Genomic DNA, 17,494 nt, shown 5'->3' on the forward strand with positions numbered 1-17,494 from the left:
TGGATTCCTCGGGAGTTGTCTTCTGTGGCTTTTGTTGGGCCTTTTGCTGTCACTGAAACACATGTAGTCTTATGGGAAGGAAGTGTGCTCATGCAAGTTCCCAGAGTCGCGTGCGCCTCAGGACTGGCTTTCCTTGATGGGTTGGTGCTCTCAGGGAGTGGACGGCTCAAGTGTACTTGAAGGAAGAAGAGATGCAGAGTTCAAACAAGGAATGGATGCATTCCCCTTTCGTCAGTGCCGTTGTATATATAGCTAGCGGTTGGGCCGGGTGGACTTTTGGGCCCAAGAAGGACATTTATGTGACGCTGTGGAGGTGGGGTCGCCTGTCTGGTGATGGGCCAGTGAGAGGAGGCTTCAGCTGAGGTTGGGGTCCATGTTATCATCAGACCACCAGTGCAGTGTGCTCAAGTGGCGGTACCCCCATCACAGAGTGTACCAGAATGCTCACCACCTTCCTCGGGGCTCCCGTCGCTGGCTAGTCATGGAGGCAGAGTTAGTCCTAAGAAGTGATTGCAAAAGCAGGGACATGGCTTCTTTCCTCTGAGAGAATCCAGAAGTTGGTCCCTGTGCGTCCCCCCTCAGAGGAGGACGTCTCGGGACCCACGCAGCATGGGACTTACATCGTGCTGCAGGTCTGCTCCACCACAGAGCTATCCTCTGCAGCTGCAGGTATTTCCTGAAGGCAAGCCAGATGTGCTGAGAACATTTCCTTGAAGGAAAAAAATCGAAGAAACCGAATAGCTGGCTTCTTGAATGTCAGGCTAATTTAGAGAGGCAGGGGACGCATTTGGGACATGACGCGAATGACTAACCCCAGGATTCAACCGATTAGACAGGGGGAGAATTGAAGCTAAGAAAAGGGAGGGAAAGGAAGTGTTCTCAATTCTGTTTTCTTTTCTTCTTCCTAGCAAGAACCAGTTGAGTCATCTTTGGGGCTTAGTAATGGAGTAAGTGACCTTTCTCCTGAGTATGCGGTCCTGACCTCAGCTATAAAAAATGAAGTGGATAGTACGGTGAACATCATAGGTAAACCGTTTTGACATCTTATTTTTATACTCACCAGCAGCCTCCAAGCTCTAAACTTTGCAAAACAGTCATCTCAAAACAAACACAGTCAGTAAGGGGAAGTCTTGGAACCTGTCCAAACACAAGTTCTAGTCCCCAGATTTCAGGGCTTCACAGATGAAATAAAGGTTCGTAGACGAGTCAGAATCAACAAAAGAAGGCCAGGCTTTCGAAATGCTTCCTCCCCGGGGGCTTATGGTTAGCGGTTCTTCATCACTCATTGTTCAGTCCCATGGACAAAAATGTCGTTCATTTAACTTGGGAACCAAGGAAAGGGAAAGCCATCCCTGTGAGCCCTCCCAGCTTCTGCCTTGTGTCCACCTGCCCAGAGGTGGCACTCATTTTTACAGGCCAAGAAACTGAGGCACAGAAACTTTCTGTCAAAGGACGGACTGGTGCTACAGATTTGCTGAGAGGTCTCTACCATCCATACACAGTTCTGTGAGCAGGGAGTAAATAGGGAACAAGTTCAGCTCTATTCCCATTTTGTGGGGACACAGTAAACAGACAAAGACACGGGTAAGCATAGCACCCCCATTTGTGGCCTGTGATACAAAGGAAGAAAACAGAGGTAATTGGGAACAGCCTAGAAACCAGACTTACATGGTTGTCGTGGTGAGTGTCCTCAGAAGAGTGACATTGCCCTATAGTGGGTGTGTGAGGAGCAGCAGGTGACACATGGAGGTAGACATGATGTTGACAGAAACCCTGAGTAGAAAACATCTGAGGGAACAGAAGGCAGGCCAGAGTTACACAGTATAGGAAGAATGGTGACTTCCCATGAGGTCCCCTCAGAGGTGGTGTGGTGGCTATTCTTGGCTGTCAGCTTGACTACGTCTGTAATTAGCCAAAATCCAAGCAGCTGGGTACACCTGTGAGGGATTTGTTTTCCCTTAATTAAATCATTTGAAGTGGGAAGACCCACCGTAATCCAGATCTTTTGAGGTGGGACCATCCACCTTTGATCTGGGCCACACCTTCTGCTGGCAGCCTATAGAAGGGGCATGGAAGAAGGAAGATTTTTTATTTTTGCCTGCCCTAATTCTCACTGGCAAGTCCATTCCTTCACTGGTATTAGTGCCTGCTTCTTCGGGAGTCTGGCATATACTAAAGACCAGCTGAGACATTCAGCCTCATGGACTGAACAGCTACTGGGTTCTTGGACTTTCCATTGGTAGACGGCCATTGTTGGGCTAGCTGGACCTCAGCCTGCAGGCCACAAATCCCAAATATATTCATTCTATTGGTTCTGTTGCTCTAGAGAACCCTGACTAAGACAGATTTTGATGCCACGAGTGGTTCTAGAGCAACAAAAGTATAAGGATGATTTTTTTTTTTTAGTATCTGGAGTAGGCTTTCCAATTTACCAACACTTACAGTTACCGAAGCCTCTCCTAGGAGCTTGGAGAATAGTAAAAGCCCATGGTGCGAACTAGTTTACAAACTTAAGGAGATACATGCATTTAATTATCCTGATGCACCAATTGTGAGAAGCAACAGATTTGGTGACTCTCTGTATAAAACTTTTGACAATTTGTGGAAAAATAAGGAAAAGGATGATGCTGGTCGATTGCTCCTAGTACCTCTGGATGAATTGACAGAGGAAAAGAATGAGCTCCGTGATCAAATTAGCCAACTTCTAGCATCTCCGGATACTGTGTAGGACAACCAAAAACTTGCTGATAAAACTGACCAGCCCCGAATGCACATATACATTTTAGAGGTTTCCAAGTGTTCCCTGGAAGAAAATCTTCACTCCAGCAGCCACAAAGCGCAAGTTGTGGAAAATCAAACCAAAGCCCTCCTTATAAGGTTGGCTGAATAACAGTGAACATTCAAGCCTTAGAGGTCGCCTGCCGAGTTGGAGAGTGTAGACGGTTAAAAGAAGGGCATTAATTGGTGAAGAATGGGATCGTATAACTTGGGGTGGAGATGTGTGGGAGGACCCAATTGAAGCTGCGATCTTTGAACCCTCAGATTCTCAAGGGTTTATCTTATGTTAGGAAGGAGTTTCTCCACCCTTAGCAGAAAATGTACTCATATGCCCAACCCCTGAATATTGCCTTTTTCATCATTGACTGGAAAATTAATCTCTCATTATCTGCTAAATCATCAGTGACCCTCTCTGAAGGAGATGATGGGCAAGACAATACTGAGGTCCCTCAGGGACCACCAACGGTTGCTTCTAGACCTATACCCAGACTTAAGGCTCAGCAGGCTCTTAGAGGAGGAATAGGAAGTGTAGACCCCAAGGAGGTGCACCACATACACCACTAAAGAGCTTAATGAGTTTGCTAATTCGTCTGGGAAATACGTGTGGGAACGGATTTTAAGGGCGTGGGATAGTGATAGAAGGAATGTAAAACTGTGTCAGGCTGAGTTTCCTGATAGGAACCCACAGAGTGGAGATTTTATTGTTAGTGTGGAAGCTTGCTCAGTTAAAAATGGTGCTGAAAGTCTGAATGGTTGGCTGAAGCATTTCTCAGAAGATGACTGACTGAAAAAAAGCTGGAGATACCTGCTATCCCTTGGCTTAGTGTTGATGATGGATTTTAAGGATCAGGGAAAGCAGTGCTAGAGAGAGCATGCTGTGTAAAACCTCATCCTCCACCGTGGGAAAACCCAGAAGACATGGCCTTCACTAATCCTGTAAGACAGCAGAATGGTGAGGGGGCACCCGCACGTCTGAAGAGTTGTGTTGTCTTTTCCCTGTGTCAGACCATAGGGTTGGAGATGCTGCTGCTCAGCTGGATGAATTAAATGCAGTGGGTTTAATTGGGGCCCGAAGTAGCAAGGGCCGGGTGACACCAAAGGCAAGGTGATCGTAGATATCGTAATGGGCTGCATAGACGCAACAATGTTCGTAATGGCCTGACCCATAATGAGCAACACAGGTAACATGATTTTTACGGTGGCATGACTTATATGGATCTTTGGTACTGGCTAATCATTATGGTGTTTCCAGGCACGAACCAGATTAAAAGGCCTACTGCATTTTTGTTTGATCTATATAAGTGGAAAAATTCTTAAACAAATGAAAGAGAGGTTGCATTGGGTCATGGCGAAAGAGAATCTCGGCTTATGAACCAATTTCCAGACTTGAGCCAATTTGCAGACCCAGAACCCCTTGAATGAAGGGATGGCCAGGTTGTCTTGAGGAAGGATCTTGATAAAATACAGAAGAGTTTACTGTTAGCCTTTCTCCAGTCCTTCCCAGAGGAACCTGTGGCCTTTACAAGGGTAACTACATTGAAAGAAAAGAAACAACCAGACTTTCCAGAGTCTATTGGATACTGGCTCTGAATTGACGTTGATTCCAGGAGACCCTAAGAAATGCTGTGGCCTTAGAGTTAAAGTAGGGCATTATGGAGGTCAGGTGATTTATGGAGTGTTAGCCCAAATATTACTCATAGTAGGCACAGGAGGTTCCCCAGTTCACCCTGTAGTCAGTTTGCTGGTTTCAGAATGTATAATTGGGATAGATATACTTAGAAGTTGGTGGAATTCTCACATTGGCTTTCTGACTTACGAAGTGAGGGCTATAATGGTTGGAAAGGGAATGGAAGCCATTGCAGCTGCCTCTGCCGGGGAAAATAATGAGTCAGAGACAACATCACATTCCAGGAGGAACCAAAGAAATCAGTGCCACCATCAAGGGCTTGAAAGATACAGGAGAGGTGGTTCCCACCACATCTCCCTCCTGCTCTCCTATCTGGCCAGTTCAGAAGACACGTGGATCATAGAGAATGACAGCTGACTACCGAAAACTTTATAAAGTCGTGACTCCACTTGTAGCTCCTGTACCAGATGTGATGTCCTTACTTGAGCAGATGAACACATCTCCTGGTATGTGGAATGCAGCTATTGATCTAGCAAATGCCTCTTTTGCGGTACTTCTCCATACGGACCACCAGAAGCAATTGGTTTTCAGTTGGCAAGGTTGGCAATATACCTTTGCAATTTTACCACAAGTGTATAAAAATATTAACTCTCCTGCCCTGTGTCATAAACTTTGTTCAAAGAGATCTTGGTCAGCCGCCTTTTCCAAAAAATATCACATTGGTTCGCAATATTGATGACATGCTGATCGTACCTAGGGAGCAAGAAGTAGCAGCCACTTTGTACTTGTTGGTGACATTTGTACATCAGAGGATGAGAACTAAATCCAACCAAAAATTCAAGGGCCTTCTACCGCAGTGAAATTCTTAGGAGTCCAGTGGTGTGGGGCGTACAGAGATATCCCTTCTTAGGTGAAGGATGAGTTCTTGCACTCGGCCCCTCCCACCACCAAGAAAGAAGCACATTTAGTGGACCTCTTTGGATTCTGGTGACAGCCCATTCCTCACGTGGGTGTGTTACTCTGGCCCGTATACCAAGCGACTTAGAAAGCTGCTGACGTTGAGTGGGACCTGGAACAGGAGAACGCTCTGCAGCAGGTCCAGGCTGCTGTGCTGGCTACTCTACCCCTTGGACCATATGATCAAAGAGTCTGATGGTACGTGAGATGTCAATGACAGATGAGGGATGCTGTTGGGAGCCTGTTGGAGGAGGGCTCTTCCGTCATCCGCAGACTACTGTTCTCCCTCTGAGAGACAGCTCTTGGCCTGTGGTTGGGCCATAGTGGAAACGGAATGTTTGACAGTGGACTACAAAGTTACCGTGAGACCTGAACTGCCCATCATGAGCTGGGTGTTATCTGACCCTCCAAATCCTAAAGTAGGATGTGCACAACTGAAATCCATGGTCACGTGGAAGTGGTCTGTATGGGATCTGGCCCAAGCAGGTCCTGAGGGTACAAGCAAGTTACATGAAGAAGTTGCTCAAATGCCTATGGTTTTTACTCCTTTCACAATGCTGACTGCTCGCAAGCCTGCACCTATAGCTTCATGGGATATGCCCTGTGATCCGTTGAGTGAGGAAAGAAGACTGGCCTGGTGTACTAGATGGTTCTGCACTTTATGCAGACATCACTCAGAAGTGGACAGCTGCAGCATTACAACCCCTTTCTGGACTACCTGGAAAGATACTGGTGAAGGGAAATCTTCACAGTGGGCAGAACTGTGGGTGGTTCACAGGATCATACGCTTTGTTTGGAAGGAGAAACGACCCGATGTGCACTTGTTCACCGATTCATGGGCTGTAGCCAGTGGATTTGCCGGATGATCGGGGACTTGAAAAGGGCGTGGTTGGGAAACTGGTGAGAAAGGTATCCAGGGAAGAAGTATGTGGCTAGATCTCTCCAGATGGACTAAGGGTGTGAAGCTATTGTGTCCCGTGTAAGTGATCATCACAAAGTCACTTCAGCAGAGGAGGAATTCAGTAATCAAGTACATAGATGACCCAGTCTGTGGACAGTCAGCCTCTCTCCCCAGCCATTCCTATCATTGCCCATAAACCAAGTGGCCGTGGTGGCAGAGATGGGTGTTGTGCATGGGCTCAACAACATGGACTTCAACTCATCACGGCTGACCTGGCTACAGTTGCTGCTGACCAACACTGAGCAGCCTCAGATATGACATCATTCCCTGAGGTAACCAGCCAGTGATCTGGTAGCAGGTTGACTACATTGGGTCATTTCCTCCATGGAAAAGACAATACTTCATCCTTACTGGAGTAGATACTTACTCTGGTTATAGATTTACCTTTCCTGCACATAACACTTCTGCCAAAGCCACCATCCATGGATTTGCAGAATGCCTTATCCACTATCATGCTATTTTCTACACAGTATTGCTGCTGACCAAGGAACTCACTTCACAGCCAGAGAAGTGTGACAGTCAGCCCCCAACCATGGAATCCAGTGGTCTTACCATGTTTCCCACATTCTGAAGCAGCTGCCTTGACACAGAAAGATGGATGTGGCCTTTTGAAGACACAATTACAACATTGATGAGGTGGCAGCAGCCTGGAGGGCTGGGGCAGGGTTCCCTGAAAGACTGTATGTGCTCTGAATCAGCATCCAGTGTATGGTACTGTTTCTTCCATAGCCAGGATCCATGGGTCCAGGAATCAAGGTGTGGGAAAGGGAATAGTTCCACTCACTATCAACCCTAGTGACCCACTAGGGAAATTTTTGATTCCTGTTCCCATGACTTAGGTTCTGCTGGCCCAGAGGTTTGGGTTGCAGAAGGGAAAGATCTTCTACCAGGAGACTCAACAAACATTCTAGTAAACTGGAAACTCAGACCTCCCTCTGCCTACTTAGGGCTTCTGATGCCCTTAAGCCAAGGCTAAGAAAGGAATAACAAAATTAGGAAGGGTGGGTGATCCAGACTACCAAGGGGAAATTAGACTGCTTCTCTTCAATGGAGCTAAGAAAGATTATGTCTGGGGTTTTATTCAAATTATTGAGGGGGTGTTTGAAATTGAGATTGGGGGCTGGAAAATTGGCTCAGCAATTAAGAGTGCTTGCTGTTCTTCAGGAGGATCAGAGTTTGGCAGCTCACAACTTCCTGTAACTCCAGCTCCAGGGAATCTGACATTGTCTTCTGGCTTCTGTAGGTACCTGCAAACATGCACACACACACACACACACACACACACACACAGAGAGAGAGAGAGAGAGAGAGAGAGAGAGAGAGAGAGAGAGAGAGAGAGAGAGAGAGAGATGGACACACACAAACACACATGCAAACACATAAATTAAAAAAGTCTATATATATTTTTTTAAGTTGAAGCATAATGTGGACAGTAAAGTGCCCCAAAGCAAGCACTACTCCTTCAGAGTTTCAGGCAAGTGGGTGACAAGTCATGAATTACATCACAGTAGTATCCTACTGAGACGCTGTGATGAATGGACTCTGGAAACACCTTATAAAAACTGAAACCAGTGACCTTGGCTTGAATCTGTACTCAGAATCCAGAAGTGAGGCTTCATGGCCCAGGGATACCTTTTGGTCCATAAAACTTTGCTTCAGTCTGAGCTTCCGATGTTACTAAGACCTAGAAAGAACTAACAAAGATATAACAAGCCTCTTGAATAGGTGGCTTTCCGTCTGACAGGAAGCTACAGCCAGAGGCTGTCAGCATCCATCGTTCCCCTTGATTTTGGAGATTCATCCTTATTTGGGAGGTATTCCCTCTTTCCTGCCTCCTGCCCCTGTCTCTTTGCCTGTGGGGTACCACTTAGCTTTCTTAGCAGGCAGGTCTGGAGAACGTACACATGACTCTTGGAGCCTTTAAAAAATGCCACCCCCCAACTCCAGGCACAATTTCGTAAGACTTAGCTCATTTTGAATGTGTTGGATGGTTCTGGAGTTTCCCTTCATTTATTAGGTGAAGTCAGCCCCAAATGATCTGCCAAACCAAAGCTAGGGTTGTACCATGTCCCACGATTGTTGTTAATGCCATTTACTTACTTTTAATTGACAAGTAATAATTATGACTATATATATATGGTGCAATGTGATGCTATGATCGATGTGTAGGACCATTAACTCATCATGGTAATGAAAGCATCTGCCACCTCATCAACATTTTCTTTTGTGGTATTAGGATTTTTTTTAAAGACATGAATTCTTCCAGCCATTTGGAAGCACACAGTATAGTATTAACTATTGCTGACAACATGCTGTGCTAAAGACCTCTAAAAGTCACTCCTGAACTCTACACACGCTCTGTGCCCTTGGACCGGCAGCTTACCCTTCCCCTCCCTCCCACTACTGGCCTCTAGTGATTACCTTTCTTCTAATTAGATTGGATTTCTTTCGACTCAAATGCTGGGGCCAAGCAATACTGGTTTTCTGTGCCTGACTTACTTCACTTAGCAGTGTGTCCTCTGGTCTACCCTTCTTTTCTTGTCATTTTGGTGGAGTCGGCAGTGTGTGGAGGATTTCTGATCACTCTTTGCCCTTTTGCATGGCTAGTGCTACCTGGAGCTGGGGTAAGAGTGAGTCATGACTCTCTTCTGGGACAAAGAAGCTGGTCAGAGTTCCTGAGACCATCACCTGCTGGATTAACGATTCCCTTCCAGGTCTTAATAGTGACCAGGAAGTTAATAGTTAATAGACTTAATAGTACATTAATAATGCATGGCAGCACAATAAGTCTGAAGATATCTTTCTGTTCAGCTGGTTGCTCTTACAGAATAAATCACATTGAAATGAAGCAGAGCCTCAGGTCTTTCAATAGATGGATAATTGGTGCTGGTGTTTACCATGTTACTGTCTCAGACTTTAAACCCCAAAGAGCATTTGCCTACAACCTTCCGTGTATTCCCCATTGGCCACCTTGGTCTTTGAGGCTTGTAGATAGAGCTAAGAAACAGGGATCTGGATCCATAGCTGCAATGGCTTCTGAGATACTCTCTCTGTCTCTTTAACCTTGAAAATGGCTTCCTTTACAAATGACACCACTTCTCACTCTCTACTGCCTTGCTTTGAAACCTGCCTTGCATTTCAGTTCTGTATTTAGGCCCCAACACAAAAGCTACGAGGTGTTTGCATCCTGTGTTGATGAACATATGAAAACTGGGAGCTGAAATGGGTACTTAGTATGGTAACATTTCATAGGATAACATTGCCCGTGCTGTCTGGAGGCTCATTCGCCAGGGAGCTGGACGGAAAATCACTGAGTTCTGTTGTCACCAGTAAACTTTTATTCTGGTCAAGGTTGGCTGGTTTCATAAACAAAAACTGTACAATCTGAAATGTACTGTTGCCTTGACAAAGAACTCTTGGTTAGTGTCTATAGTGTTCGACTCATTTTTGTCACAAGTCACAGCAGCAACACACACACACACACACACTCCCCTAGAGTTTAGAGTTTGGTTCTCAGGACCCATGTTGGGCAGCTCACAACTGCTTGTAACACATTCCAGAGGATCTGACATCTGTGGGTATCTGCATATTTGCACCCGTACACACACATAGGCAGACAGACAGAAAGACAGACAGACAGGCACACTCACACAGAGGGAGGCAGGGGCTGTCCTCTGCTCCTGTCACCCTCTCCATAACATCTGGTAGCATCTTCAGGCAGTCCAAAAAGAGAGTAATGTCCGCTTGCTGAATGAATTGTGTCTTCTGAAGTTCCTTTGCTCTGAGTGGTTAAAGTCACAGGTTTAGCAACCAGAACACCTATCCCTGTTACCCCTCTAAGGAAGGGGAGGCTTTTTTTTTTCCTTAAGCATTGAATTTTGGTAGGGTGTGTGGTGGCTTATGTGTTTAAGATGTGGGAGAAGCCAGTAGTGTGTCGAATTGTTCTGAGGGTGCCCCACTGGCCTCCTGCCCTAGGTAGCAGAGCTTTTGCTGAGCTGTAAGGGAAGGAGCTGCAGGCCAGTCCAAGAAGCCTGCAGGTGCCTCGCTCTGCCTGACTCACTGAGGCCTTGCTTTACAGTCCCATTGTGTTTCTTGATAAAAGGGAGCCCCACCCTTGGCTAAGGCAGAGATCACCAGAAACAAGGGGCGCTATTGAACAGTTTTATTATGGGCATAAAGCAACCTAAAGTGGCTGGATACAGGATAGTTAGGAAGTGATGTATTTTGTCTTAATTTTGTCTTAGATATTCGAAACGCACCTTGGAGGACTGCCTTTTCTGACAGTTTCTTCCAGTTCGATTAGCTTTATTTAAAGCAAAGCTCAGGTTTCAGGAACCTGGTTTTCTTTGCCTTTTCTTCAATTTCTGAGTTGCTGGGGAGGGAACCCAGGACCTCATGTATGTTAGATGAACACTCCAGGGCTGAGCTGTGCAACCTTAGCCTTAAATAGGTTTTGTTTGTTTGTTTTGTGTTTTAGCAGAGCCTCAAAATTCAGGTAACAGAACAGATACTATGTTGTTTTTTTTCCCTTTGGCAGCTTAGGACCCCTAGAGCTGGCTTACGCAGGAGGGACAGTCACCATGTGCTAACCGGGAGCCAAAGGTGGTGGTGTTTGGATGTTGTTTTCTTTTTCCAGCCTTATGGAGTTTTTTTTTTTTTTTTTTAAATGTTCTTAGGAAGGCTGTCATATTTCCATGAGGTTTTTCTCTCCTCCCCTTCTTCCTGTTGATAATTAACTGCCAGGTCCTCCCTCTGTCCTCTGCTCCATCTTCTAGTTCCGACACTGTTTCTAACCATACTTTGCTTCTCACCTGGGCTCTGCTTCCATTCTCCCCTCTTCCTACCCATTCCTCGGTCACACAGTGATGTTTTTGAAAGTGCTCTTATTACTACGTGACCACTGCCTCCAACGCAAAACGCACTGGAGTCTTCTTCATGTCTGACATCACCTGTCTCTGCCTATCATGCCCAGACTGTGTTTGAACTTGAAGTAGCCTGGATGATCTAACTGTAGGAGGCAAGCGGCTGAAAAGGAGGCTGATGGGAGGAGACCTTAGGACCAAGCAGCGGCGCCAGGGCCTCTCACTTCATTGCCAAGTGAAGCCGCTTGCCCAGCACACTCTGCTCGTGTTTCTGCTTCCAGATCGCTGAGCTCTGAGATGCTGATGAACTCTACTGAGTTTTCCTGGGAAGCCCTGTGTGCCCTGCTTTGGAAAGTAGCATGCGACACTGTGAGCGCTCAGGTTGAAGAGTCCCCTCAGCAGCTCCACTCTTGCTTCTTCCTATACCTGTCTCAACTAGTTGAGGTAACTTAGGAGTAACCTAAGGAGATAGCCCAGCCAGCTGAGCTGAGCCATGCTAGGACTCAACCCTGGCCTTCCGTTCCTAACCCTATTTTGACTCTTCCTCTCCCAACCTAGTGTTGGCTTTTATTTTATATATATATAAAAAAAAAAACCCGAAAGAGATGAGCACTGTTCATAGACTTGGATTCTAGACCTACTTTTGCAGTTTTTTGATTCATACCCCTTAAAATATGAGACTCTCTGTATATGTGAATTGGGAACAGGACCTGCTTTGTTATCTATAAAATGGAAAGATACAATATTGTATAAAATGGAAATGATAGTACTGATCCTACACGCTGTTTGGAGTGTTGTGAGGGTCAAATGAAATGGGCAGTTGGTCATCCTCTGTTTAGAAGGAAGATAGGATGATTATATTTCCAAAATCAAATTAACATGCATCTGAGTAGAAAAAGTGTTTCCCTGTACACTGTGTAGTAGCAGTTTCAATCCTCAAACCATCTAAAGCTACATCTCTCCTGATAGTGAGATGTCGATGGTCTGGTTTTATACACACAGCCAGTGAGTTCATTGCTCGGCCTTGTAGCTACCTGGTCACCCTGGCAATTTACCTCACCTCAGCATTTCAGCTCTTTAAACTGTAAAATGATAGGCCCAGTCCCCTCAAGGGCCTTTCTGTTTCCAGTAGTCCCTGCTCAAAAGCCCTTTCCCTGAAGCCAGAGAGCAAGATGCTTTCTCAGGTGGGGCCTTGCATCAACTCAACAATTGTTAATAAAGTAATGAATGACCTTTTAAGCCATCGAACTGGTCCATCAGTAACCAGCTATGAATAATATTGTTGTGATTCTCAGAAACTAGATCCAGACAAAGTTACATTCCCAAGGGTAACTTTGCATAAGGCCCTGACCTTACTAAGTTGGATGAACTTGGTGGATTTCTTGCTTGCTAACCCAGCTGAGAATTCCTGGCATCAAACAGGAAGCTGGTGAAAAAAAATTTTTCTCTGTTGCTTATGGGCCCAATGATTCATTAAGGCGTGGTTTGAAAAGCTTTATCTTGAAAGGGGCTTAGGAAGTAAAAGTCGTTCAGTTTGAACTGTATTTAGGGAGACCATGTCACAGAGGAATTGAAATTTGGAGTCAAAGAAAAGCTGACCTTGACTTCTCGGATCTGTCATGTACTAGCTGGCTGACCTTTGCTTGATTATGTCTTTTTAATTCTATCTAAAATGGGGGTCATAATTGTAGGGCATGTTCCTTACAGGCTTGGGAGGCTTTCAGAGGGTGCGCTGGGAAAGTTGAATTTTACTGTTATTTTTCAGTCAGGTTACTCATTATCTAGCACCTAGAGGTGTGCCATAGAAAGAGACATGAGTGGCAGACACCCACAGGACTCCTCAGACTCTGGGCTTTCCCTGTTTCTATGGCGGGATTGCATTTGAGAATCAGGATTTTTCCAAAGAGCTTTCGCCAGTATGTGGATGGAGGAACCACTTCCTTCTCAAAAATCGCACAGCCCTGCTCTCAGAGATGATAATGTAACTGTGGAGACTGGGCGTCTAGTTCTTAGCCCAGAAGACAAAACCTTAGCTATCTGTCCTAGCAGCCAGTGTTCAGGATCCACTGATAATTGAAATGGAGCTACTAGTCTGCATTTTCTCTCAAGTCATGTATATTAGGTGAAATCGAGGACAAAATTAACTCCTTTTAGGTGTATAATTCTACCTCTGAGTTATGCCCCCAGCCCTGGCAATTCTCCAAGTGTAGACAATGTGTTAGGTTGTGTAACTAGCAGCATAGTCGAGGTACAATGTTTTCATCAACCCAAAACCTTCTTACCCCTACCTTCTCATACCAATATTGTCTGTTTTGTCTTTTTCACTGTGGAAAGTTTTTAAAAAGCCAGAAATTTGCCAGAAAGCATTAATGTCATGTCCCATACTTGTGAGTTGTGAACTCCTCACAGACTCTGGCTTTAGTCACTGAGCCTGAATCCCTTCACTTATTACCGGTTCAGGAAAAGTCTGTTGAGCCCTTTGCTGGTGCCAGCCATGAGCCTGGACTGTGATGGATGACAGGAAGTGTTGATGGCAGTTCTCGGCTCCCGGGAGATACTGTGCATGCAGGTAAAAGGTGACAGAAAGACGCACAGGGTTAAGAAGCAGCAGAGGCAGGAAATCAAGATGTACTGCCAGGTCATACAGTTTGGGCGGAGCTCCAGCTACAGGGTATGAAAGGTGCAGGTGAATCTGTGGGTCAGCCTCAGGAAGGGCTCTAGAAAATAGGGCCATCGGAGCAGTACCCAAACTCAGCTGCTGTCTCCCTGAGCCCTGCCTTATTGAAACCCTTGGTTTTCCAGCTGTGGAAAAACAAAACAAAAGAAAACAAAAAACAACAACAACAAAAAACCCCTTTACTTCCTCCTTTGATCTCCCTCTGGATTTCATCCCCTCCTTTTTCCCTTACAGTCTTTCTCTCCCTTCCTCCGTAGATGGCTATATGCTGTCCTCCAGCCCTCCAGACTTCTCACAAACCTATTCCTCAGTCTGTCGCCATAGCATCCTCTCTGCCAGGACCAGATAGCAGTGTGTGTGCCAAGCAGGTGCTCCCCTAGTCTGGGTTGGTTGAATAACTAAGCTGGGCATTGTGAGGAAAAGAACAGAGAGAAAGGACTCCTGGGCAGAACAAAGGGACAGATACAAAAGATACCTGAGCTGTGCCGTTGTTTACAATGCCAGCCAGCTTCCTGTCACTGTGAGGAGTAACAGCACAAAGGAAGAAGGAGCTTTGGAGCATTGAAATTAAAGAGGCTTTGGCTGAAATAAAGTTTCAATGGAAATGGAGTCTATTTCCATTGCCCCTTCTGCTTCATGCATGTACTGTACATGGATGCGTGCGCGCGCGTGCGCGCGCACACACACACACACACACACAACCTGCTTGTTTTTTTTTTTTTTTTTTTTTTTTTTTTTTATCATCACCCAGCTATTTTGTAGGACTTTGAGTAGGGTAGAGCTTTGTCTTCTTGCCATTTTCTCTGTTCCCCTTTCGTTGGCTTTGCTTGGGAGAAGAGGCAGAGGAAACCACAGAGAATGCAGTGTCAGCACCCGGAGTCTAGGGAACGGCTCAGCTGATATCCTCACACTCAAAATGGGATGCTCCGAAGTATGAAATAAGACCTTCGGTCTCTACCTCCATGTGTGGCTTGTCTTTCTTCTCTTTAATTTTTTTTTGCTGCCAGAGAAACCCAGACAGTATCCAGATTCCTCCCCTTCTGTGTGCTCTCTCATCACACCCAGGTCCCCTTTCCTAACCTCCCTTTATTAAAGATCCGATGAATTCTCAGCACTGCTTTCCCTGAGTAGAAACTAGACAATACCCTCACTGTGCTCCTAAAGCAATTAAAACAAAAACTTACTTAAAAATACATCAGCCGAGGGCTGGAGAGATGTTCTTCCAGAGGACCTCGGTTCAAGTCTCAGCCTCACTCTAGGAGGTTCACAACTCAGCTCCAGGGATCTGATGCTTTCTTCTGGCCTCTGCAGACACTCACACACATGCCACATGTGCATGTGCACGCACACACACACACACACATGCACGCATGCACATACACACTCATGTGAACACACACGCACATAGCAAACACACGCACACACAAATGCTCACACGTATGCATGTGTGTCTGTGACAGGGTCTCACTATGTATCCCTGACTGGCCTGTAACTCACTCTATAGACCAGCTGGCCTAGAACTCAGAGATCTTCTTGTGTCTGTCTCTCAAGTGCTGGGATTAGAGGTGTGCACCACCATGCCCAGAAGTTGTAAATGTTTTTAAAAAAAATACTGGGGCTGGAGAGATGGCTCGGTGGTTAAAAGTTTGTCCTGCTCTTGCAGAGGACCTGAGTTCAGTTCCCAGGACTCACAAATGCCTATAACTCAAGCTCCAAGGGAATCCAAAGTCTGTGGCCTCTGAGGGCTTTTACAATCATGTGCACACATACACACTTAATAATAAAATATATCTTGAAAAGTGTGTTCAAAGTTATAAATCATTTGTCAGCTGAAGAGAGACTTTGAGTGACTGAAACCAGAGCTGTTGACAGTAGATAACTTTCAGAGAGACTGTAATGTGGCCTCTTCTGGTAAAAACTAAGCATTTTGCCTTTGCAGAGGGATGGGAGAAGGAGAGGAACAGAGCACTGTGCAGAACCACACTGTGAGTTGTGGATAAGCCACTCTGCCTCTCGGTGACCAAGGTTCCTTCGTCTGTATCAGGATACTGGTGCTTCAGTGTGATGACTGAAACATTAAAATAACTTCCATGTGCATAAGCACAATGTCGGCTATGGTAGCCTTGTGCTTTGAGGACCTTAGGAAAATGTGTTAGCACACTACATTTTTCCCCTTTATTAATTGGAGCCAATTTTCAGGGACATTTAATCCAATTAGCTGCTGACACAGTATACAGTCAATTCCATTTGAAGTTAGAACATAGCATCATAGACATTGCAGTTATAGACATAGTGGACTCTCATTATTTACCTAGAAGAATGGTCAAATAAAAACGGTAACACCACCAAATCCTGGCAAGGATGAGGAGAAATGAGATCACTCTGACACTGCTGATGAGAATGTAAGATATGTGCCCGCCCCGGGAAACAGTTTGGCTGGTTCTTGTGCAGCTAAACGTGGAATTTCCGTATGAGCCAGCAATTAGACGCTTGGAAGTTTATCCCAGAGAAATGGAAACATGTTTGTGGAAAACTTGAACACAAATGTCCACAGCAACCTTGTCTGCACTAGGCAAAGTCTGGTGTCAGCCCAAGCATCCTTCAATGGGTGGATAGCTAAACTGCTGGGATATGTTCTCCAACAGTTTACAATAGTTGCACAGCAGGATGTGTACACCAGCAACAGAGAACTGGCTGTGGGTACACATAGCTTGGTGTCTTGCTGGGGAATTATGCTAAGTGGAAAAAAGTCAACCTCCGTGGTTTGCAGTATGAATCTAGTTTATTATTGTCCCCAAATAAAATTTTCAGTTTTAGTTTTTTGACCTTATTCTTTAATTACATATGCATAAATATAACTCGATGATTCCATTTATTGTTGCTCATGTGCGTATGTTTCTAGGGGTGACCACTTGGTATTGGTAACCAGTTAGAGGAGAAGACTAGTCATTAATTACCTAGAGGTGAGGCCACGTGAGAAGTCCCCCACATCAGCTGTATTGTCACGTTCAGTTCTTGTTTAGACAACTATATGGTGGAGATTTCATCGGTACATCTTCCTTGTCTTATCTAGAAGAAACTATCTCACAGTAGACTCCCTGGTCCTCTGGCTCTTACAGTCTCTCTGCCTTCTCTTCTGTGATGCCCCCTGAGCCTTAGCAGAGGGAGTGTGTTGTCTGGGTAACCCACAGTCATTTGTTTCCTTCACGAAAGGAAAGATTTTAGCTTAAAATATATGGAAGCAGTTTCAGAGTATTTAATCCATCTTCTCAGTGTTTGGGCGGTTAATGCTGTTAACATTTGCTAGACTCAGGGAACCATGTCATTGTTCTGATATTTTGGACAGTCAGACACATTCAGATCAGGAAAGGTATGAGAAGAACTTCCCTTTTCCATTCAGCCGGAAATGGCACAGTGGGTAGATTTTTGTGTTTTTTCCTTCTTATGAAGGTTTGACAATGTCTGTCTGGACCACAGAATCCTGAAAATAAACACAGCACTGTCTTGCAGAGCAAGAGCAGAAAACAGTACCAGATTGGGTTTAGAGAGTTAGGAAATCTGGCCTGAGAGTCGTTTGGTCAAAATACAGCCTGAGGTCTTCTTGGCCATGATCAGGTTGAGTTTGAGACTCA

The 17,494-nt window shown here is 45.3% G+C and overlaps 1 protein-coding gene across 1 annotated transcript in view; it reads left to right on the plus strand.

Annotated features, from left to right (window-relative positions):
* The window catches only part of Irf2 (interferon regulatory factor 2), a 107,612-nt gene that overhangs the window by 80,220 nt on the left and 9,898 nt on the right, over positions 1–17,494 (plus strand). The window contains exon 6 of the mRNA XM_059244825.1: positions 909–1,026. Coding sequence (XP_059100808.1) covers positions 909–1,026 — 118 coding nt within the window. The remainder of the gene's footprint in view (positions 1–908; positions 1,027–17,494) is intronic.

The sequence above is a fragment of the Peromyscus eremicus genome, chromosome 17, assembly GCF_949786415.1.
Source record: "Peromyscus eremicus chromosome 17, PerEre_H2_v1, whole genome shotgun sequence".
NCBI classification, from domain to species: domain Eukaryota; kingdom Metazoa; phylum Chordata; class Mammalia; order Rodentia; family Cricetidae; genus Peromyscus; species Peromyscus eremicus.